The sequence below is a fragment of the Delphinus delphis genome, chromosome 16 (assembly GCF_949987515.2).
Source record: "Delphinus delphis chromosome 16, mDelDel1.2, whole genome shotgun sequence".
NCBI lineage: Eukaryota > Metazoa > Chordata > Mammalia > Artiodactyla > Delphinidae > Delphinus > Delphinus delphis.
The window spans coordinates 74,358,953-74,384,179 of record NC_082698.1 but is presented as its reverse complement, the minus strand read 5'-3'; the positions used below and the strand labels follow the sequence as shown (position 1 = coordinate 74,384,179).

Genomic DNA, 25,227 nt, shown 5'->3' with positions numbered 1-25,227 from the left:
ACTGCTTTGACATACATCTCTGGGACACGGACAGAATCCAGGGTCCAGGTAGCAGGAGTGAATATATCAGAGAGTAATATCTCAATCCAGTCAACAAGGCAGAAACTCTCCCAGCTGATTTCTAAAGGAGTGCGCATGGCGTATACTGGGCAAGGTAATCTTAAGAAACGTACTGAACAATTTATGTGCCAGACGTCATCCTAAGTGCTTTTACAATGTAAACGCCCTTAATCTTCATAAAAACCGTTAGCTAGGTACTGTACTACTATTAGCTTACTTTTGTACAATTTAGGAGTGAGGCATTCCTTCTAAAGGTAGAGCCACTTTTCCAAGCCAAGCTGCCAGAAGCCAACTTCCAACTCGCCGCCACCGCGCCACGCTGCTCCCTCCCTCTGCGCATGTGCATCCCCGCCTTCTCCTCCCGGCTCGTCCTTCCCCGGCCTCCAGCCCCTCGTGGGAAACAATCCCTGGCCTCCAGGTCCACGCGGCGAGGGAGCTGCGGGTGAGCCCCAGAGGGTGGGGGCGAGGGCCAAGGGGACCCCGCGCGGCTCGGGGAGCCGGCGGAGGCAGCGGTGCCGGGTGGTAGGTTGGAGCCCCGCGAACATCGGCAGGACCCCAGGAGTCTGCGGCGCCTGCAGAACTGAAGGGACTGCAGGCGGCGGCGCCTCTGCCTGGAGAGGCCGGAGTCCCGCGCGGAAACGCGGACTCTCGGGCTCGCTCGGTCCTCAGCTCTTCAGCCCTTGAGCTGAGCGGGCGGCGCCGTCGTGTGGCCGCCCGTGGGGAGTGCGCGTGCGTGACGTGTGCGCTAGGCCCGCGGGGAGGGAGCGGGGTTGTCAAGGGGAGAGCGCGTGCGTGACGTGTGATCTGGGCCTGCGGGGAGGGGCGAGGAATGCGGGGAAGAGCGAGTGCGCGTGCGCGACGTGTGTGTGTGTGTGTGTGTGTGTGTGTGTGTGTGTGTGTGTGTGTGTGTGTGTGTGTGTGTGTGTGTGTGTGTGTGTGTGTGTGTCTCTGTGTGTCTCTGTGTGTGTGTGTCTCTGTGTGTGTGTCTGTGTGTGTGTGTGTGTGCGCGCGTGTGTGTGCTTTACGTAGTGACGTGCTGGGATTACGGGGCGCAGGGAGGATGTGGGAGAGAACGACTGCCCCAGGAAGGGGCTCGGAAATACATGAATTTCCTGGACCAAATAGCCGCTGGGAGATTTGTCTTGCTTAGCTGTAAAATGCAGATATCTGGAGTGCTTGCCCCACTGTGTTGTTTTGAGCGCTCACGTTTTGTTGGCTGCTGTTGTATTTAATTGTTTTGTATGTAATACAGGCGGCTGGAGCTTGGATAAGTCTCTAGGGCCTCCATTCCTCAGTTAATTCGTTTGTGAAATGGGATTGGAGGGGGCTAAACCAACTAGCCACCAAGGCCTTTTCCTGGCTCTAACATCACCCAGATCCCAAGTTATTATTTATTATATATTCATTTGTTATTTGTTGTGTATAATCATGACACGGTATCCTGAAGCCATCGAAGGCTGTGTGACGGTGGAAGGTCTGAGACAAATTTAAGAAGAGAGAGGTGAGCTGGAGCTGAGATGGGTGGGCATGCAGGCTGCACAGGAAATGTCACCTGTTTGGAGAGTTTGTGAAGGCATGGTCCGGGTTGAAAGGCTCACCAGCCATAGCTAAGGAAATTCTGTCATTGTCTGTCCCTAACACCTCCTCCTCCCCTCATTCTCCAGTCACTCTTTCCTGAGGTGAGCCGCCCTCAGTGTCCCATTTTTCATGGCATCTAGAGAAATGCTGAGGTTCCTGCTCCCCGGCTGGATAGACGCGCAGGATGGTAGTGCAGGCAGGTCCTTTTTGGGTTATCTGTTGCTTACTTGAAAAATGAAAAAAAAAAAAAAAAAAAAGAATTGAGCCTGAGAAGGTGAGTGCCTGACGTCATGCAATTTGTTAGTGGTAGAATCGAGGTTGAAAGTCAGGTCTGCAGATTCGTGGGCCACTGCCCATTTTGTGACTGTTAGGTCAAAGTTAGTTTTTTTATTAAAAGATCCTTCTGAAAATTGTAAGCAGGTGAGAACATTAAAAAAAAAAAAAGAATTTGCCTTAAACACTCCCATCCCTTTTTTCAGAGGTTTCTTGGATTATCTGACCTCATAGGATTAATGGTGTTAGCAGATAACCAGATGAACAATATGGTTTGAGGTGTTTTTCTCCCCCTACAACATCAGTTTTGGCAGATCCATAGTGTTCCTTCCTTTAAATTACTGTTCAATGTTAAACTCATCTCATGTTTTTAATTTTTCTGTGTCACAGAACCTAAATTGGTAATAAATCAATAAGAAACAAATGTTTACATTCACTCAGTGAAAAGTATCATGTCTAAGCTCAACATAAATCGGAGCCACACATGGACAAGTAAGTATCTTGTGTGTGGAGCTGTGTAGGCAGGTGAATCCAGGAACTACAAGGCAGGTCAAGTTCTTACTTCCTTCTTCCTTCTCCTTCAGCTCTCCCTCCTCCACTAAGAGTGAAAAATGAACAAATCCCAGGTGAGTTTTTTTTTGTTGTTTATTGCCATTTTGTCTTAAAATGCGTTTTCTAAAGTTTCTAAAGGTTTATAAAACCTCATGTTAGCTCATTTGTATTTCTAGCTTAAGTAGCAGGTAGTCCTGGCTTTTGTTTCTGCATTTCCATTTCCACCTAATACATGCAGTCTTGCTTCTTCACCACCACTCACCTGAATCAGTTCTGGAAAAGATCACCAAATTGTAATCAAATCCATGTTTTTGTCTTTGTCTTACTTGACCCTTTTGCAGCATTTAGTACTATTATCCATAGTCTCTTTGTTTTGGAAGTCTCCTCTGTTGTTGTCTATGATACTACCCTCCTAGCTCTCCTTTTCCTAACTTCTGTCCCTCATGAAGTTGGCTTTGCCTTTTGCCCCAACATTGCTTATCCCTGGATTTATTGCTTATCCCCTGCTTATCTATCCTTAGCCAACTGCCCTTCCCAGTATACCTATTTTTCCTGACTGCTTTTGTCTTTTTTTAAAAAATGAAATAATTAAAAATTGTTAGTATATTAACATGGTTTTAAAAAAAAGTAAGTGATACAAAAGAAGTAAGTAAAGGTACTTCCCTGCTGGTCCAGTGGTTAAGACTCCGTGCTTCTACTGTGGGGGGATGTGGGTTCGATCCCTGGTCGGGGAGCTGAGATCCCGCATGCTGCTTGGTGCGGCTAAAACATGGAAAAAAAAAAAAGTAAGTAAAAATTCACACCCCATCCTCTCTGTAGCTGATGCTTCCTCCAGGTAGGGTGACATTTATTTCTCATCTAAACTGTGATACTTTCACTGAGAGTGAAAGAAGTTTTATTAACAATTATGCTGAGACAGCTGGCATATATTGGGACAGTCCCAGATGAACTGCAGTGTACTGTCACCCTACTATAGTATACATTATTTCTATTTCTTGTTTGTCCTCCCAGTGTTTCTTTATTCAGTTGAAAGAAAATATGTGCTCCCCGCCTTTATTTAAAAGGGAATCTATTATTAGAGCTTCTTAAATTTAGATGCACCTGTACATCCCTGGCAACGTGTTAAAATGCAGATTTTGATTTAGTATATCTGGGTGGGGCCCTGGAGTCTGCATTTCTAATCAGCTCCCAGATGGAGTTGATTCTGCTGCTCAGGGAACCACACTGAGTAATGAGTGTATACACTATTTCCCATTCTTTTTCTTCTTCTTTTTTTTTTTTCCTTTTTTCACTTCTTTTTTCAGCCTATTCCCAGGGATCTTTCTGTAACAGAACATCTTTCTTTGTTAACAATCACATGGTAATTCAATTGCGAATGTTCCATAGTTTATTAAACTAGTTATTAACTATTTCCAACCTTTTGCTACTACAAACCATGTTTTAATGAATAGCCTTGTACATGTAGGTTTATTCTACCAGATAAATTCCCAGAAGTGAGATTGCCAGGTCAAAGGGTTGAATACAATTGATGAACTTGATCCTTTTGGTGGGATTATAGATAGTATCATTTTGTATTTTCATTGGTACTGCATGATAGTGCTTTTTCTCCATAGCTTCTCCCATAGAAATACGTGGTTCACTTTTGGATTTTGGCAACTGATAGGTAAAAATTAGTATTTTATGTACTTTACATCTGTAATTATCTTAACTATGAGGGAGGTTGAAGATTTTTTTCATGCATCTAAAAGGTGTCTTATTTTTCTATTTCTGTGAACTGTCTGTTCATATCTTTTGCCCATTTTGCTCTTAGGTTTCTGGCTTTTTTCTTTTTTTCAATGTCTGGTTAGCTCTTTGTATATTAGGGATACTAATGCTTGTCTTTTATATGAGTTATTTTCTGGTATATCATTTGTCTTTTGATGATTGTTCATGTTTTTTTTTCTCCGTGCAGGTATTCTGCTTCAGGATACCACATTTCACTTAGTCATCAAGTTTCCTTAGGCTCCCCTTGGCTGTGACAGTTTCTCAGACTTTCCTTGCTTTTGATGACCTTGTCAGTTTTTGAGGAGTACAAGACAGGTGTTTTGTAGAAAGTCCCTCACTTGGGAATTGTCTGCTGTTTTTCTCGTGATTATATTGGGGTAATTGTTTTCGTGTAGAAGGGCCACAGAGGTAGAGTGCCATTTGGTAACATCTTATCAGGGTAAATGCTCTTCACATGACTTTTCACTTTTCAACAGATGATGAATCACTTTTGATCACGTGGCTGAGGTCATGTGGTCAACTTTCTCCACTGCAAAGTTATTCTTTTTTCGTCTGTTTTCATACTGTACCCTTTGGAAGAAAGTGGGGAGTTATGCTACACCTCCTTCATGGTGGAGTATCCACATAAATTATTAGGAGTTCTGCACAGGAGACTTGTGTATTTATTAACTCAGTCAGTGTTTAATATCAATATGAACTCACGGCTAGTTATTTTTTACCTTGTTTATAGTCCAGTACTACCTTGGTCATTTTGTTGCTGAAATTGTTTCAGCTTGGTTATTAAATAGAGCACTTTCAACTGGTTCCTGTGTCTTTCTGATGTACCCCATTATTGTGTTTTTGTTTGAGTACTTCTTCTATACTTTCTGGTAGTAGAAGATATTCCAGGCTCATCTTATATTTCCTGCCCTACAATTAGCCATTTTTCCCTGAAGAGCTCTGGTTCCTTTTATTGGAGCATGGTATTAGAAACCAAGATTGGGGGGCTGGATTGCTACTGGTTTCTAATTCCTTAGAGACCCTCTCAGCTGACTGAACAAGAAAATATATATGTATACTAACTCACATGTATACACATATCTATAAATATTTCAGTATGTAACTGTCTGTGTTTGCATTAAGCTAAGTATTATTTCGCACTGATGTCCCCTGCTGTAATCATTATCACATGGAACATTCTAGCGTTCTCTCCTTGCTTGTCTGTAACTCCCATTTTAGCAATCTGTCTACCACCATCCGCACTTCATTTACTTAATTGTTCAGTTCCAGCATACATGTATAAGTGATTTCTGAGTCATTAACCCATGGACTCTTGGTTCCTTCCAGTTTTTGGTCATTATGAATTAAGCTGCTAGAAACATGTAGGTTTTTACATAGACATACATTTTTAAATAGCTAGGGTGTGAAACTGCTTGATCATATGTTAAGACTGTTTAGCTTTGTAAGAAACTGCCAGCCAATTTTACAAAAGTGCTGTATCATTTTACATTCCTACCAACTGTGAATCAGAATTCCTCTTCTGCATCTGGAACTGAAATTGATGTTGTCATTGTTTTGGATTTAACTGTTCCAGTAGGTGTGTCATGGTATCTCATTTTTGTTTTAATTTATATTTCCCTAATGACAGATGATATTGAGCATTTGTTCATAAATTTATCTGCTATCCATATGTCTTTGCTTGACATGTTTATTCATATCTTTGGTCCATTTTTCTATTAGGTGATTTGTTTTCTTACTATTGAGTTTTCAGAGTTCTTTTGCGTATTTTGAATGTAACTTCTTTATTAGATATATATGTTGCAAATATTTTCTTCCAGTCTGTGGCTTGACCTTTCATTTTCTTACAAATGGCTTTTGCAGGGCAAAATATTTTATTTTAAATGAAACCCAACCCATGTACTTTTTTAATGGAATGTGCTTTTTTCTGTTGTATTTAAAAACTCATCACCAAATCCAAGATCACATAGATTTCCTATGTTCTATATTGTCTTCTAGAAATTTAATAGTTTTGCATTTTACTTCTAAGTCTGTGATTCATTTTTAGTTAATATTTGTATAAGGTGTAAGGTCTGTGTCTAGGTTCATTTTTTTGCATAGATGTACAGTTGTTGAAGAATCATTTGTTGAAAGACTATCTTTTCTCCATTTAAATGCCATTGTGCCTTTGTCAAAAATCAGTTGACTATATAAAACAAACTAGTGAATATAACAAAAAAGAAACAGACTCACAGATATAGAGAACAAACTAGTGGTTACCAGTGGAGAGAGGGAAGGGGGAGGGGCAAGATGGGGTAGGGAAGTAAGAAGTAGAAACTAATATGTATAAAATACATAAGCTACAGAGATATACTGTACAACATAGGAAATATAGCCAATATTATATAATAACTATAAATGGAATATAATCTTTACAAATTGTGAATCACTATGTTGTACACCTAAAACTTATATAGTAGTGTACATCAGCTATACCTCAATTACAAAAAAAAAAAAATCAGTTCACTATATATCAGTGGATCTGTTCCTGGGACCTCTGTTCTGTTTCACAGATCTATATGTCTCTTTCAGCAATAACACACTGTCTTGGTTACTTGTAGTTTTATATGTCTTGAAATCAGGTAATGTATATCCTCTTTTTCCTTCTTCCATATTACGTTCGCTATTCTAGGTCCTTTACCTTCCTGTTTAAATTTTAGAATCATTTTTTCAGTGTCTACAAAATAGCTGGGATTTTTATTTGAATTTCACTGAATTTATAGATTAAGTTGGAAGGAATTGACATGTTAACAATACTGTCTTCTGATTGATGAATGTGGAATATCTCTCCATTTACTTAGATCTTCGATTTCTTCCATCAGTTTTTGTTTTTCTGCATATCCCTGAAATATATTGTGTTAGATTTATATTTGAATACTTTGTTTTTGGTAGTCATATTGTAAATGGTATTTTTTTCATTCAAAAATTTGAAATTCCAATTGTTTATTCTGATATGGGAAAACAGTTGACTTTTTAATATTGACCTTATATCCTATGATGTTGCTATATTTGCTTATTACTTCCAGGATTTTTTTTCTTTTTCTTTTTGTAGATTCTTTGGGACTTTCTACATAGACAATGTTGACTTCAAATAAAGACAGTTTTATTTTTTCTCTCTAATCACATTTCAGTTTTTTATTTTTCAGTTTTTTTTTTTTTTTTTTTTTGCGATATGTGGGCCTCTCACTGTTGTGGCCTCTCCCATTGCGGAGCACAGACTCCGGACGCGCAGGCTTAGCAGCCATGGCTCACGGGCCCAGCCGCTCCGTGGCATGTGGGATCTTCCCGGACCGGGGCACAAACCTGTGTCCCCTGCATCGGCAGGCGGACTCTCAACCACTGCGCCACCAGGGAAGCCCTTTTTGTTTGTTTTGTCTTGTCGTAGGTCTTTCTGTACTAGCTAGGACTTGAATAGGAGTACTAAGACAGGACATCCTTGCCCTGTTCCTGCACTTAGGGGAAAAGTGTCCAGTCTCGTAACATTAAGTATGATGTTAGCTTCTTCATTAAGTCGGGAAAGTTCCCCTCTATTCCTAGTTTTCTGAGAGTTTTTATCATGAATGACTGTAGGATTCTGTCAAATGCTTTTTCTTCATTAATTGATATGATCATGTAATTTTTCTTCTTTGGCTTATTGATATGTTGGATTATATTGATTGATTTTTTTTTAATGCTGACCCAGCCTTCCATACCTGCAATAAATTCCACTTGGTTGTGGTTTGTATTTCTTTTTATACATTGTCAGATTTGATTTGCCAATATTTGAGAATTTTTGCATCTATGTTATTGAGAGACATTAGTCTTTATTTTTTTCATAATGTCTTTATCTAGTTTTGGTATTAGGGTAATGTTGGCCTCATGTAATGAGTTTGGAGGTGTTATTTACCAGAGGAGATTATGGAGAATTGTTATTATTTTTTCCTTAAATGTACAGTAGAATTCACCAGTGACGCCATCTGGGTTTGGTTCTTTCTATTTTGGAAGTGTTTTAATTATTGATTCAGTTTTTTTTTTTTAACAGAAATGAGTCTATGCAGGTTATCTGTATCTCCTTGTGTGAATTTGGTAGCTGTGTCTTTTAAGGAATTTGTCAATTTCATCTGTGTTACCAATTTTTCAGGAATAGAATTATTTGTAGTATTCTCTTATTATTTTTTTAATGTCATTAGGCTTAGTAGTGTCAACCTATCTTTCATTTCTGAGATTTCCAATATGCCTCTTTTTTCTTTTTTTCTTGGTTAGATTGGAGGTTTATTAATTTTATTGATCATTTCAAAGAAGCAACTTTGAGTTTCATTGGCTTTTTGTATTTTTTTCACATTTTCAATTTAATTGATTTATTCTAATTTTTATTATTTCCTTTACTTTGCTTGGTTTAGGCTTAATTTGCCTTTTTTCTCTAGTTTACTAAGATAGAAGCTTAGGGTTTTGATTTTTAATCTTTTCTAATGTATACATTTGATGCTATAAATGTCCTCTGTGCACTGCTTTCACTGCATCACACAAATTTTGATACATGGTATTTTCATTTTTATTCCATTTCATTTAAAATATTTTAAAATTTCTTTTGAGACTTCTTTGACTTATAGGTTATTATAAGTTGACTTATAGGTTATTTAAAACTTATAGGTTAGACTTATAGGTTATTTATAAGTATGACTTACAGGTTATTTATAAGTATGTTGTTTAATTTTCAACTCTTTGGGATTTTTCAGTTATCTCTTGCTTATTGATTTCTATTTAATTCCATTGTGGTCTGAGAACATATTTTGTATGATAGCTATTGTTTTAAATTTGATAAGGTGTGTTTTGTGGCCAGGACTATGGTCTATCTAGGTGAATGGACCATATGAGCTAGAATAGAATGATAGAATGTGTGTTTTATTTTTTTGGGTGGAATATTCTACAGATGCCAGTTAGATCATGTTGATTGATAGTGCTGTGTAGGTCATCTGTATACTTACTGATTTTCTGCCTGCTCAATCGCTCAAGATAGAAGACCCCAACTATGGTTTTAGATTTGTCTATTTCTCCTTTCATTTCTATCAGTTTTTGCTGTATGTATTTTGAAACTCTTTTGTTAGATGAATATGTTTCAGATTGTGTCTTCTTTCTCTAATATGATTTGAACCCATCTAATGGTTCTTAATTTCAGATATTGTAATTTTCAACTTTGGAATGCCCATTTTATGCACGTATGTATGTATCTGTGTGTGTTTGTATACACATGTATCAGAGGTCCCCAAGACCATCACCAGGTTCAGTGATTTGCTAAGATGACTCAGTATGTAGTTGTACTTACTGCTATCATTTATTGAAGTGAAAGGGTACAAAGCACAATCAGCAAAGGGAAAAGGCACATGGGCATAGTCCAGAGGACACCAGGCACAAGCTTCTAAGAGTCTTCTCCCAGGACACACCTAAGTCCTCTAGCAGTGAGATGTGGCAACTGATGTGAAATGTCTGCCAGGGAAGCTCAACAGACACTCAGTGTTCAGCATGTTTATCAGGGGCTAGTAACATAGGTACTTTCTGCTTAGCATATAACAGAATTCCAGACTCCAGAAGGAATGTATGTGTGCAGCAAAAACCATATTGTTTACACAAACAGTTTAGGCTCAGTGAACCATTCTTATTAAGGACTGGTAAGAACCCTCCTGAAATCCAAGTTCCCAGATGCCAGCCAAGGAACACCCTTGTAGCAGATCGTTCAGAGGATAGCAGTCTCAGGCCTGCTCTGTTAATTCTTTCTCCACAACACACATACCACATATCTGTTGAACTTCTCCCATCCTTTCATTTATTTTGTTCATATTTTCCTCTATCTTATTGAACCTATTAATCATAACTCATTTTGAAGTTCTTGTTTGTTCCAATATCTGAGTGTCCTATGGGTACGCTTTTATTTTCTTTTTTTCCTTGGTCTTTGTCTCTTCATATAACATGAAATTTTTTATTGGATGCCAAACATTGTATTTAACAACACAAATATTGGTAAAGGCTCCAGAAAATGATCTCTTTTAGCAGAGAGGATTCATCCGTTTCTCTGTTGGGCAGGTAGAGTACAGGACTGGTCACTTTAATCAGTCACGGGTTGAGCTTGGTTAGGGCCCGTACCATATTAATTTTAATCCCTCTGTTCATTTTAACAACGGAAAGTTTTACTTCTTTAGTGACAGTTAACTTTATAATATAAAAGATAATATGAAAGAACATTTTCTTGGTAACCCCATTCTACTTTGTGCATAATGCTAGCTCCTACAATGTCTAATTTAATAAATGTTAATATGTATGTCTCCTTATCAGGAATAACAGTTGTAGCAACTAGTTCCACCCCCTTAGTGGAAACTCAATTTGTACAAGATATTACTTTTTTCCTACATAGAATAGCATAAAAGAAGGCAATCCTATATACCAATTTTTAGTAAACTCTAAAGAGATTGGTTCTTTTAAATATTTACCACTCATAGAGCTCTGACAATTTCATTATAGAAAAGGAATATACTGTTACAGGAGCAAGTGTCATTCAAAGATGTGTGTGTGGACTTCACCCAGGAAGAGTGGTACCTGCTGGATCCTGCTCAGAAGATACTATACAGAGACGTGATCCTGGAAAATTACAGCCATCTTGTCTCAGTAGGTAAGAATTTTTTCTCCATGTGAACGAGGAGCATGCATTTCTTAGTTGATGAAACATAAGAACTCCCTGTGGAATTTTCTGATGGAGATTCAAGGGATCAGATGACTGATCCCTTTTGGCCACTATAAAGAATGCTATATTCTTACCTCTTTAAGGATTGGTTCATTTAGGCACCTCTTTTAGGTAGCTCCTGAAGCTATACATTTCTTCCCTATCATTTTTTCAGAGTCCCCGAAGCCAGGCTGTTCAGCCATAGTCCTGTGTTATTTTCTTTACAGGGAATTGCATTACTAAGCCAGAAGTGATCTTCAAGATCGAGCAAGGAGAAGAACCTTGGATATTAGAGGAAAGATTCCCAAAACAGTGCTGCTCAGGTGAGTTAGTGAGTTCACAGGCAGATGGAAGCCAGAGGAAATGAGATCTTAGGGCACTGGTTTATGGTTTATTAACTTTGAACTATTTTTCCAAAAAAACATTTTTTAGCCCCAGACCTTTGGAAGTGATTAAGGACAGTTGGCCCACATCCCTTTGTTACCTTAATCACATTCCTCCATATGTCACTTTCACTCATAAATGCTTCCCTTTGTTATTTGACATTTTAGAGTGATTTACGTATATCCATAATCCAAACTCATTTGGCTTCATCTGAGATAATTTTTCTTGGTTACTTTATCTTTTAAAATTGTTCACCTTCTCTTTTAAAATTGTTCACCTTCTCTGTATTGTCTTTGGATATCTCTTGTTAGGTAGTATGTATTCATGCAATACTTCCATATATTCATTTAACAAATATATGCTGAGCGCCCAATATGACCCAACTATGTTTATAGGTAATTAAAAGAATGTCCCTATTATCACAGAGTGTCTATTACAGTGAGGGACAGAAAAGCATACGTGTGTGTATAGGTGTAGGTGTGTGTATGTATACGGAGTTATACATGCTTGTATACACACACATTTTGTTGGGTGGTGATAAATACTGTAGAGAGTTAAAGCAGTGAAAAGGGGGTTGGAGAATGATGGCATGTGCTATTTGGTATGGAAGTCAAGAGAAAACCTTTTTGATGAGGTCCACAATAGACAAGTCTCTAATAAATTAAAATGTGAGCTCTGTGGATTCTGAGTATTCCAGACAGAGGGAACATCAGGTGCTGAACTTCTCAGACAGGTGTGCTCTTAGGGTGTTTGAGGAATGGCAAGGATGTCAGTGTGGCTGGAGGTGAGAAGGCCTGGGGGAGATTGGTAGTAGATGATGTCATAAGTAGCATGTACCATGGGAGACCCATTAATTTTGTTTTGAGTGAGGTGGGAAATCCTCAGGCTTTTTTGAGTAAACATAAATCAGATTAAGCTATAAGATTGGATTTACAGTTTTAAAGGATCTCTCTGACTTCTGTGTGGTGAACATGTGGTGGGTAGATGATGCTTAGGCACGATCAAGGAAGGAATAACAGGACACTACTATGTACTCGGGAGGAGAGAGGCTAGTGGCTAAGGCTATGTTGGAAGTGCTGAGAAATGGTGGATTTGTACATATATCTTGGAGACGAGGCCAAGAGGATTTGCTATTGGGTTGGATACAGAGTGTGAGAGAGAGAGGAGTTGAGCATGACTCCAGTGATTTGTCTCAAGCACCTGATAACTTAGCGTACCATTTACTGAGATAGAGAAAATTTGGAGGAGAGATTATAGGGGAGTTACTACGAATTTTACATTTGGACGCAAGAAGCTGAGGTAACTGTTAGAATCTGGTATTGAAAAGGCGATTTCATATATACATCGTGTGAAGTACATAATGAGGCCAGAGCTAGAAGTATCCATTCGAAAGGCATCAGCTTTAGGTGGTGTTAAAGGTTGGGGCTAGATGAAGAGTTTTAGATTAGAGATTGGCAAACTTTTTTGTAAAAAATCAGAGAGTAAATATTTTAGGCTTCTTGGGCCACACATGGTCTCAGTTGCTCCTGCTGCTCTTCCTCCTCCTCTTACCTCTTCCTCTTCCTCCTCACTCCTCTCTGCTGCCTCTTCTGTTGTTTTCCCTCTAAAAACATAAAAAACATCCTGAGTTCTAGGACCACTGCCTTATAATCATAGTTTGCTGTCTCCTTTTCTAGAGAGTGATTGTAAATGAGAGAGGTAGTCCTGGGATGGTACCACTTTTACAAGGTGTGTAAATCCATTAAATCTCGTCATTAGAGGAGACTGAGAGGAACAGTCTGAGGTACAAGAAAATTAGAGAGCCTGGTTTCCCAGGGGTCAAATAAAGAACATTCAACCATCCATTACTGCCTTAAATGGCAACCATGGGATCAGGGTATGGAACCCGTTATCCCCTATTACTAGTTTTTTCAAATACTCCTGATATTGTTTTCCTTTCTATCTTCTTCATGTCTTCATTTTCTCACTTTTCACTGATGTCACTCAAAACCATAACTGTGTCTCTGTTCTGTCGTTCCTGACTTGATCTAATTCCTAATTGGTTTTTATTTTTTTACCTAAAGCATCCAATTTATCTTTCACTAACCTAACAAAATTGCTCCTTATTAATAAATGAATTTACAGTCTCCTTCCATTGACTGTCACAATGTGGTCCTGTTCTATATATCTCAGAGTCTTTCTTTCTGCTCTTCAGAGTTTATACTAAAACTCATACTATCTTATGTCTTAAATTTCACTTATAAATATTTTATCCTTTTTCTATAACTTTTACTTTTATTTTGCCTTTTCAGAAACTTAATTAAAATTGTAAATGTAAAGTGTTTAAATATTGCATGGTATATAGTAATGGCTTGTTATTATTTCACTTATTTTAAGTTAGAGATCAATTTTTTGCTGCAACTTAAATAGTCCATATTTTGTAACCCTAACCCACTAGTATATGTATCCCCAAAACTCAGACCTGACCATATGACTGCTGCTTGGGGTTTCTATCATTGTTGAGATTTTGTTTTCCCAAAGAGAAGGCCCTTTCATATTTTTCCTGATTCTGATATTTTAATAATTACTTCGTTGAGCCAAGTTTAGAAGAGATCACTCTTTTTCATCTATTCAGAAAGCATTCTGTAGTACTCTTCCTAAATGCACATTTCCTTATTTTGTCCTCATGTACAGGTTGGAAGTAATTCATATGCACATTACTTTCTAAGAATGATTAATGTACCGTGTCCTCAATGAAGTCAGAGGAAACAGGATTTTGGTAACACCTGTCAAGAGCTAGACTGTGGTCATGACAAAGGATTTAGCATTGAGCACTGGATTTGTTTTATTTTACAGTGAATTAAACAGACAGTAACTTCTTCTAAGGCAGCAAGTGGAAGCTAAACATGGTAGGGATGTTGTAGAGTTTGTTGGCTTTTGTTCTTTTATTAATATTTTTGTGGTTTGTCGTTTTAAATTAAAGTAAGTAGCATTTCCTGAAGGATGTCCAGGTCCCAAGGAGAGCCAAGGCTGGAGTGTAGCTAATTAAGTGAAATGTGTGTTGTTAGGAATGAACAGTTTATGAGCGCTCCAGCTAGAGTTGCACAGATAGTTTTTAGTGGATTTGTGGAATTGTGATTTGAGCTCTTACTGTGAATCTAGTTTTTGTTTTGATTTGTGTTTGCCAGTATAAAAACAATTATCAGTTAGCCTTTGGAGCAGTGGGCTCAGGACTGTTCTAGATTTTTTTTTTAACACGTAATTAACGTTGTTGCATTGGGTACCAACAGTAAAGTATAGACAAGAATTTTTTACGATAAAGTTTGTTGAAGGTCTCAGAACCATATAGAAAAATGTGATCATTATGGGTCTCACCAGTAAGTAAAAGCCACAGATGAGGCTAGATATGAAAGCAGAAAACCTCACTGTAAAGATAAACCTAGATATAAAAGCAGACTTAAAAATCAGTATTGCTTCAGAAACAAAATTGTTATGGGGAAAAGTAGACCAGCAGACTGAAGTAAAGAAACATATGACTTGATGGTTGGGACAACTTCATTAACAGCTGTGAGAAAACCAAATGAACCTGGTCGTTTTGCAGAGATGGTCTGCCCCTCCTCTATTTTGTATTTCCTGTTGGACATTTGTGTTGTTGTGAATCACAGCTAGATAGAGAGTTAGAGTCTGGGTTAAAGCACTGTCCCTTAAAACATGAGGAAATAGGTGCTTTCAGAAATTTATTTTGATGTTGCTATATCAAATGGGAAAAAGAGGAATGGCAACATGCATATTAGTGAGGATCCTACCACAGTAATCAAGGTGTGGGAAGATAAGGACAAGAAACCATAATCTGTCTCTGTCAAACTGAGTGCTTCCTCTAATATGTTTCTCAGACAGCCTATTTTCCTTTAAAAAAACTAAACAAAAACAAAAAACCTCCTTTGTTGAACTCATCCAGTTCTCGGAGTTTCCTGCTCCCTACATGAACAATGCTCAGAAAATCTCCATCCCTTGCTCACTGTGTCTTGAGTTCATTTCACCTTCTCTAGCCTGCTGCTCTTACAGCATTAAAAAAAATAATTATTCCTTGTGAATTAAAGGAAAAACTAGATCCTGGGCTAGCAGACAATTCTTCTGAACCTGAGGAAGTTGGTGTTTTCAGAACTTTAGGCTGGTGTTGATGTGTAGAGTAGAAGCAAGTACTCTAGTAGGAATCCCACCCAGCAATCAGTGTCTGAGGGGATTAGGACTAGACTGTTCTGTCTCCACCAAACATAGTTCATCCCCTGAAAGCCCTTGTCTGCTAATCTTCAGTGTCACTTTATTCAGTGTTCAGTGTCTCTGTTGGGCTCACTGCATTCTCTTGAGCTTCCTGATTTCTGAATCAGCCACTCACCGGTTCCCTGTGCTTTGAATTTATTTCACCTTTTTCTGTCCAGCTTTAAAGGTTATATTAATAAAGTATTCCACTGCAGCGTGTATTTATTTTCCACTCAAACTAGAAGGGTAAAGGAAATGTATACTTGGATTTAGTTTACACCAGAAAACTGAGCCTAAAACAGAAGAATCGACTGCGTAATAGGGCATTAATGTAAAAGTCCAATTCCATTAGAAATGTACTAGGATTTATAAGACGTGGTTATTTTTCTCATTTCTAGAAGACTGGAAAGTTGATGACCTGATAGAGAGCAGCCAGGAAAATGAAGATGAACATTTTTGGCAACTTGCTTTCACCAACCAAACGTTAAGTACAGATAGTGGTGACAGAGTAAGGAAAACTTTAAATCTAGGTACAGACTCTGTTCCTTCAAGAAATTTTCTGTATAAGATATGTGACACATGTGAAATAAGTTTGAAAAATATTTCAGGCTTAATTATTAATAGAAAGAACTATTCTGGAAAGAAGCCTGATGAGTTTAATGTATATGAGAAATTGCTCCTTGATATTCGGCATGAGAAAACTCCTACTGGAGGGAAATCTTATAAATATAATCAAAAAAAGAATCGTAGCCCGGATCTCACTCAGCCAATTTTTGACCCACATTTTGAATATAATGAAAATGGACAAGGCTGCCATGGGGAGGCAGACTCTTTCACAAACAAGAAAGCTCAGATAGGAGAGACACACTGTAAGTATAATGAATGTGGAAGAACTTTCATCCAAAGTTTAAAGCTTAATTTATCTCAGAGAACTCATTTGGAAATGGAGCCATATGAATGCAGTATTTGTGGGAAGTCCTTCTATATGGATTTAAGATTGGGGCATCAGAGAGCTCTTACAGGGGAAAATCCTTATAATGAATATGGGCAGATTTTCTGTGACAGTTCAGCTTTCATTATTCATCAGGGAAATTACACAAGAAAGATCCCCCATGAATATAAAGTAAGTCACAAAATGTGGGAAAAGTCAACCCTCTTTAGACATCAGATAGTACACATGGGGGAAAAACCTTATGAGCACAATGAAAATGGAAATACTTTCAACAAGAAGTCACATCTCACCCAACTTCGAAGAGCTCACTCAGGAGAAAAAACCTTTGAATGTGGTGAATGTGGGAAAACATTCTGGGAGAAGTCAAACCTCACTCAACATCAGAGAACACACACAGGAGAGAAACCCTATGAATGTACTGAATGTGGGAAGGCCTTTTGTCAGAAACCACATCTTACCAACCATCAGCGAACACATACAGGAGAAAAACCCTATGAATGTAAGCAATGTGGAAAAACGTTCTGTGTGAAGTCAAACCTCACTGAACATCAGAGAACACACACAGGGGAGAAACCCTATGAATGTAATGCATGTGGAAAATCCTTCTGCCACAGGTCAGCCCTAACTGTGCATCAGAGAACACACACAGGAGAGAAACCCTTTATATGTAACGAATGTGGGAAATCCTTCTGTGTGAAATCAAACCTCATTGTACATCAAAGAACTCACACAGGAGAGAAACCTTATAAATGTAACGAATGTGGGAAAACCTTCTGTGAGAAATCAGCTCTCACTAAACATCAGAGGACTCACACAGGGGAGAAACCCTATGAGTGTAATGGATGTGGGAAAACCTTTAGTCAGAGGTCAGTACTCACTAAACATCAGAGAATTCACACAAGGGTAAAAGCTCTTTCAGCATCCTGAACATTCTGAAGCCTTTATCCACTCTTTCAAATTCGTTATACAGGTTTTTAAAATTAGATTAATGAAACCCAAAGAATGCCACAAATTATTAGAAAGTGAAGTTTTGTTGTGCTTCAGATAATTAGTACTAGAATAAAACCTTATAATGTTTTGAATATGTGAAAGCTTTCAAGAAAAATTAAAACTTTCCATCAGAAAATTTATATTGAGGGGAAATTCATTTAAATAATATGGCAAAAACCTTTATCTCAAATTTATGTTGTGTAGTGCCATATTCTGGATGTGATGCCAAAATTGTATTGTAAATCTAATGGATGATACTCTTTTACAGTCATATTCACAGAATCATAAGTTTAAAAAAGTTAAATGACAACAGCATTAAACATTTATGTGAAGAGTCCTTGATGTTTGCAGGCCTTATGTGAGTATGCTAATATCATAGAAATTTGAGGTATTCTTGATATGTATATTAGAGCCCAACATGCTTGTGAAGAGAAACTCTGAACCCTTAGTTAAGTAACTATTATGGTCTATATTAATATTTCCCACACTAGATATCATCAGTGTCTTTATAGGTTGACACAATTATGTACATATGGATATGTAAATATGTTTATACACACATACCAACACACAGTGGTGTACTGCAGTAAGCTTATACTGGCTTGCAAGTACTGCTGATTGTTAAATTTTCAGAAATTTTGTGAGCCAGTTGTTAAAAAGAGTCATTATTTAAAAATTAAACTATATAAACTTACAGTTAAATATTAAAAAAGCAAGGTAATAAGTACTCAACACTCATTACTTCCTAATTATTTTACAGTATTTTGCTGTTATCTTTGTTCTTTAGGTTATTTGTATTGTTGAATCTGCATGGTGAATACTGTATAATGATGTGCTACTGGACATCTCTTCCCGGCTCTACATTCAGTGCCATCATGTTGGTAGCTTGGCTTTAGTGGGAGTATTTACACCATGATAATTGGCAAACTCTACAAATCAGGGTTTTGTTTTCTCAGAGAACTTGTAGTCACATATTTACAGTAGCACATCACTGTGTATTTATGAAAATACATTTGGAAAATTTAAAGTACAAGCCACATACCCCTTTTTCCGTTTTCTGATATAAATAAATGGCTATGGCCATTATTGCTGAATGGCCTCTTGAATAAAGAAGCCAAAATATGTTTTTGTGAGGTTTTTAACTACCTCTGCATCAATCCTATTCTAAATACTACCAGAGTCTCTCTGTAGTATGGCCAGTATATGCTATTTTACAACCATATTGCTTACCTTTCTTCTGACTTTGCTGGCATATGTGAATGAGTATGGCCATTTTTACTGAGCTTCCACTTCCATAAAAGAGCCAAACAATATTTTTCTGAGGTTACTCAGCTGCCTTGGGTCAGTCAATAATGCAAATGCTATTAATAACAATGATATTTACATAAATTTCGCAAAGGTTAACATCAGTTATGAACAGTAATGCTCACTGCATTCTACAAATAAAAAGTAGTGGTGTATAATGAAATGCCTCTGTCATATTCTTGGTGCTTTGTTGCTGTATCTATTTAGGCATGATGTGTGTAATCCGAGTTGTATGTAACAAAGGAACTATGTATTTAATTTAATAGACTGTAATATACTGTCTCTCTCTCCTTTGTCTTAGTGTTTCCTTTGCTTCCTTGGAACACATTGAAAGCAGTTCCAAGAGATACTGCCCACCCAACAGCCAATCCCTACTTCTTAGTTGCTGGGCTGTTTTGTCTCTTTGTCCGTCCTTCCCCCAGATGATTTAGGGGTAAATCCACATTAGTCTAAGTTAATCATGAAGATTCTATACTAATGATTTTGTTGGGATGGACATGGGAGCAGTGAGATATTTGGAAAATATTCTGCAGTGCTTTGGGGAAAGATCTCAGTGATAAAGTATTGTCATGACATGGGAAGAGATTGTCTCTCTTCTGCTGGACATTTTCATGTCTGTATGTTACACTAGATTATAGTTGTGACCCTGAAGGACAATAGCCTGAAGATAACAGTACACAAGATGGGAAAAGCCTGGCTCAGAGATGACGTCACTAAGCTGCACAACTCTTTTTGGACCTGCTCTCTACTAGGAGTTTGTATTACTGTGGCAATAAGTGGCTTCTTATTTATTCTCAGGGATGTCTGTTACTTAGACCTGAAGGCAGTTCCCTGATACAGATGAATTCTTGTCTAAGTGTTAATGTTCTATACAGCAATTTTAGGGAAGAATTACTTCTTTTGACAAGTTAGTATAGGGATGGCTGTTAGTATCAGCCATGGTTCTGGTGAAAAACAGAATTCTGCTTCAACTAAGAAGACTTTAGTGGCAGACTTATTACAGTACAGTAGTTTGGGCCAAAAACAAGGGATATTGAAGCACCTAGAGACTAGTGTCACCAGGAAGCCATTACCATTCTAAGTCCTTAAGGGGCAAAGGATGGAAGCAAGTGTTACCAGAGCCCAATAAGAGCTGCTCTTATGAAGAAGGGGCCTCCTCATAGGAGATATTGTCACTACCAAAATTTTGGCACCAAATCCCCAGAGCCCTCAGGTGCCACGTGCAGGTGAGCACAAGTGGGCTTAGAGAATGTAGAAGGGAAGGTCTGGGTGGAGCTATTGGAGAATAAACATCACAATGTTTTTTTTATTCCTGTAAATTCCTATATAAAGGCTCAGTATTAGAAATAAAGTTATTCTACTCGTTGAAAGTTAAGTGTTTCTGCCTCATTGTGCTGTTACGTTGTCATAAAGTAAATTCCTTTTGGAACTGAGCACTGTGGCAGATATGTCTTTCCTTTGGCATATGTGAAGCAGACATGTTAAACTGATTATTCATATAGCCCTACATGGTGTTTCTTTTCATAGTTGTGTGAGGTTAGCAGCTCTCTGTTCTTCCAAATAGCCAGTCCTCTGCACTGTTTGATTAATTCATCCTTTTTCTTGTTGGCTTGATATGACCAGTAGGGATAACTGGTTACCCCCCTCGAGAGCATAATGAGAGTAGGTGTTTACCTCACATATTATAATGAGTACATTTTTGTGTGGATTTTTAATTGAAATATAATATTTTGACAGTATTTCTGATTGGCAAAATTCAAATGTGCATAAAATAAGTGTATTTATAAATTCTCTATAGGTAGATATATATGGATTAAAATACATGGCAAAAGGCCCAGGATACCTGCTGAACTAAAAGCCAATAGTTACTTCGGGGGAGGTAACTGTTGGGGTAGAGTCTGAAGAGTAGTCATCCGTTATACTCCAAAGAGTATTTATGCCCTCTTCTCTCAATATGGGCCCTGGTTAATCAGCACAGTCCTAGGAAAGCTTAGGAAATTTCGCTGCCTCCTTGGGCACCAGTCATGGCCACCATGCTTCTCCAAGTTCCTCTTCTATTTTAAGGAATATGATTAAAGACTGACAAGAGCAGAGCATGTCTTCACAAGGGGCTTCAAGGAATTCTGAACCCCGTCTTATTCTTCAAGGACTTGGGCTTCTTTGCGGGGGGTTAGACAACTGAGAATTTTTGGCTGTGTGTTATTGGAAGTAAGTTCAGGGTAAGATCTGCTCTTTCACATAGGGATAACTACCCCTATTTTGTAGAGGAGGATACTGAGCCCAGAGAGCATCAACCATTCCATCCTGTGGACTCCAGACATGCTCAAGGTGGGGCATGCAGGATATTAAGCATCACTTCTCTACCTCCTCAAGCATCTGAGAGGAACTTGCTCTCAAACAGTGGTGTGTAAGAGTAGACGTCAGTTCCTCAAGAATATGTAGTGGCTATTGCAACTTTTCTACATTGTTCTAGTAATGTAACCTATTCTTGTGAGCATGGAGTTGGCATTTACTCCAGATGGCACCATCTATTCCTGGCTCCACGTCTGTATTCATCCAGGAATGATCCTTTGTTAAAATGGGCCAATGAGAACCCATCCTAGAATATTTTTATTGAGAAGTCATCGTGACCAGGTAGTTTGTGTCCTTCTTGCTACCAGCAGCCATATCAAGAAAATATATCTGCAAGGGAGAAGATGGTGGTGACAAGTGTTATAAAAATAAAATGGGAAAAGTTGTCAGAAAGATGGTTTGATTTTATGTAGTGTGGAGAGGGAAAGACCTCATTGGGGAGGCCAAAGTGGAGGAAAAGAGCCACTTGGATATCTGGACGAAGTTGTGTGTATATGTGTGTAATACATACACATGTGTAACCTGTTTTTGTTTTTTGTTGTTTTTTTTTTAAAATTGGGCCCGTTTTCTGTCTTGAACTTGACCTCCCCTTGCTTGGTATGAGCTATCATCATGCCTATGCTTGGCAGGGAAAGGTGGAGCCACAGCCTCTGGGAGGGTTTAATTCATGGGTATCCTAGAGGTCCTCAGCCACTACCCCTGTTTATTGCCCCCAGTTGGAGACTGCAGCTGTAGTTGCCCTGAACCTACCCCTTTATCTGTGTTTTTCTGGGGAAGGCTTATCCTGTTGAATCTGTTATTTTCACTTAATCTTCTGCCACCCCAACACCATTTATTAAATAGTCCCATTTCTCTTCACTTTTTTTAAAACACTACCAATATCATATACTGAATTCCTATGACAATCTTAGGACTTCACATGTTTTTTTACCCGACTCAAAACTAAAATATTTAGATTATTATAGCCATTAACAACACATCTTTAGATAAGCGTTAGTCTTTATTTTCACAAAATGTTTGGCTCTTCCCATTATTCCACATAAAATTTACATTTGTTCTAGCAATGGAACAAAAAAAATGTGAAGACACATAACTTCGTTGAGATTTTGTTTGGAATGTTGTGCCGTAACATACTTCATTTTGTAGTCAGGAAAATGATTTGTACCTCTTATTACTCAAATCTTTTAAACTATTGTTCAGTAAAGTTCGTTTCCTTCATATAGACTCTGCATATTTTTTATTTATGTCTAGATATTATTTTCTTTGAACTTGTATACCTCTTGACTATATTATCATCATGGACAGAAGGGGGACACTTTATATTCTTAAAATATATTTACCGGGGCTTCCCTGGTGGCGCAGTGGTTGGGGGTCCGCCTGCTGATGCGGGGGACGCGCGTTCGTGCCCCGGTCCGGGGGGGGGGTCCCACATGCTGCGGAGCGGCTGGGCCCGTGAGCCATGGCCGCTGAGCCTGCACATCCGGAGCCTGTGCTCTGCGGCGGGAGAGGCCACAGCGGTGAGAGGCCCGCGTACCGCAAAAAAAAAAAAAAAAAAAAAAAATATATATATATATATATATATTTACCAATAAAGATTTTCACTATATATTTAATGAAAAGACAGTCACACAGCATTATACCCTTTGTAAAAAAAAGTCAGAGTTGGTGCTTAAAGTTAATTTTGAGAGCAGGGGTCTTCTTTTGGATTGTATTTCTTTTTTGGATTTTTTTCCATTTTTGTTTAATAATTGTGTAATTTTTCGAATCTAACGTATTTTGCAACCCAGGAGAAACCCTGATGATCATGGATATGACACTTTTTAATTGTTGGCCTCTGTTTTCAGCTTTATTTAAATGTTTTACGTATATCCATAATTGAAATGGATATATTTGTGGCATATATTTGCAGTAGTTTTATGTTAGTATAGAGTCAGGGTGTGATTATAGCCCATTTTTAAACTATGTCCTTGGAATTGTAAAAGAGCAATACCTCCAGAGAGAAGAGATTATTTGGGGGAGCACTAAAGGAGGGACCATTGAGGCTAATGGATGCTGAATTCAGAAATGTGACATATTGGGCCTGATGACACTGGGGAAGGAAGGTGCAGCCCTTTGCTCAGCACATGTGCAGTTCAGTCTCCAGCCTCCTAAGGCTCCTTCTGGAGACCTGGTTCAGGACAGAGAACGGGAAAGGAAGTTTGTGCACTTTTGGGTTCTGTGGAATTCGGCAGAGAGAAAAGGAGTTGAGACTAGCTTACAGTGGGTAGGATCCAAAATTTCTCCAAATGCCTCTGAATTGGGCCCATTAATGTTTTAATTTGTGTCCATAATATTTTTGTGCCTACCCTGGACTTACCTTCAGATAAAGGCCTTTGAGGATAGGCTGTGCTCCAGGGTCTGTGTTTTAGAGTGAAGGGGAGGGTGCAGAGGAGAGAGGGTGAGGACTGGAATTGAGCAGGGGATCAGCTGTGGTTGCATTTGTTACTTTCTTTGAGGAAAGCTCCCTATGTCGGTGGCCAGATGTGTGCAGTAAAATGTATACGTCTCTATTCCAGAAGATCTTTCTGAAGCTGTGTACGCCAGGGCGTGAGGTCCATGAGTGTGATTGAGAAGGGTTGTTAAAGGCTGTCCGGTAAGAGCTGGGGCTGTGGGGTGTTAGTGGTCTGTAGTAAAGCACATGGTTCAAGAGCATAGACTTTGGAGTTATTGTCTGCATACACGTCCAGATTCTATTACTTAATACATTTGTGAGTCTAGATAGGCAGTTTAACCACTGAAAACCTTAGTTTATCCCTGCCTAAAATGTGAATGATGGCGGTACCTACTTTATAGAGTTGTAGGACTTAAATAAGATAAGCAAGTAAATTCTAAATATATTTATTCAATCAATAGATATGAGTCAGTTTCTCAGTTGATTAGGAGTTATTTGAAAATCAAACAGAAAAAACTCTGGAGAGTTACATCACCAAGACAGCGAAGTAGGAGACCCCAGCCTTCCCCAACAAAGGTCAACAATTAGACAAGTTATCCAGGAACAAAAACAGCTGTGGGAGAGCTCAGGAATCCACTTAACAAACTTCAGCAACAGAGTAGAACAAAAAACCTGAGAAGAACTACTCAAAAAGGGAAGGAAGAACCACTTCATTTTGCCTGCATCGTCCCACCCTGCTGGCCCGCGCTGCTCAATGCCAGACGGACCAACCCAGCTAGAAAGAGCTCTCACTGGAAAAGGAGGAGCAGGTGAGCAACCAGCCTCCCCAGCCTTTCAGGGTTCCAGAGGAAGGACCCACTTCAGTTTCACTCCACCCAGAGACCGGCACAGGTGAGATGTATAGAGGTAGCTAGGAACACGGAAGAAGAACAGAGGCTACCAGTATCACCCACACAGCAGTAGCAACCACGGTTCCCAGTGACCTGTTCTGCAGAGGATCCCAGCAGCTTTCCCACTGAAGAAACCAATAGGCAGCACAGCCACAGACTCCCTGCAGGTGTCACCAGTTTTTGCCCAACAGGTATTTGCATTTACAGACACCAGCTGCCTGAGTCCGCCTCAGGCCCTTCTGCTCCACCCCCGTCCACCAGAGCCTGAGATCCACAGCAGCAGCTAGTGAAGGCCTCCGCAGCCGCAGGAGTGCAAGGCACCAGCCTAGCCCTCACAGCTAACTCCCACCACCATATGCACCCTTGGGGTTACCTCCTCCAGCTGTGCATTTGCATGCTGCCAGCCCAACTCTTGTCAGCAACTTCCATTGCCATGTGCACACCTGGTATGCCGTCCCGTGGCCATGGAAGTGCATGTTGTCAGCCAAGGTCCGCATAAATGCTGTTGGGCCTGGATTCAGCCGTATCTCAAGTCACTGGCCTGCACCACTGGGCTCACAGGCAGCTAGGCCCACTGCCAGCTGTGCACCTGCACTTCCCTAGCCTGAACTTTGTCACTAACATCCGCTGCTGTGTGCCTGTGGCAATACCTTACAGCCACAAGAGCGCACGGCAACAGGGCCCCATTAACTGCATCGGGGCCCAGATTCGGCCCTCTCTCGCCACTGGT

General features: G+C 39.1%; 1 protein-coding gene across 8 annotated transcripts; it reads left to right on the top strand.

The window, feature by feature from the left end:
* The first annotated feature begins 295 nt into the window (after positions 1-295).
* ZNF248 (zinc finger protein 248) lies at positions 296-22,695 on the top strand. 8 transcript variants are annotated; one of them, XM_060034991.1, is made up of 7 exons: positions 296-502; positions 1,508-1,561; positions 2,302-2,403; positions 2,496-2,537; positions 10,777-10,903; positions 11,182-11,277; positions 15,976-22,695. In XM_060034991.1, exons 4-7 carry the CDS (start codon positions 2,523-2,525, stop codon positions 17,454-17,456), a joined length of 1,719 nt encoding a protein of 572 aa, XP_059890974.1. In that variant the 5' UTR covers positions 296-502; positions 1,508-1,561; positions 2,302-2,403; positions 2,496-2,522; the 3' UTR covers positions 17,457-22,695. The 8 variants fall into 8 exon arrangements, 7 of the variants coding, with proteins under 7 accessions (XP_059890974.1, XP_059890973.1, XP_059890975.1 ...); XR_009522482.1 differs by lacking the exons at positions 1,508-1,561; positions 2,302-2,403 and having other exon boundaries at positions 10,756-10,903; positions 15,976-17,877; positions 19,126-22,695; XM_060034990.1 differs by lacking the exon at positions 1,508-1,561.
* Positions 22,696-25,227: the final 2,532 nt, after the last annotated feature.

Excerpts from the sequence above, each read along its gene's own strand:
- ZNF248 (XM_060034987.1), top strand. Across the intron at positions 10,904-11,181 it reads CAGCCATCTTGTCTCAGTAG|GGAATTGCATTACTAAGCCA; the intron begins GTAAGAATTTTT and ends TTTTCTTTACAG. Across the intron at positions 11,278-15,975 it reads CCCAAAACAGTGCTGCTCAG|AAGACTGGAAAGTTGATGAC; the intron begins GTGAGTTAGTGA and ends TCTCATTTCTAG.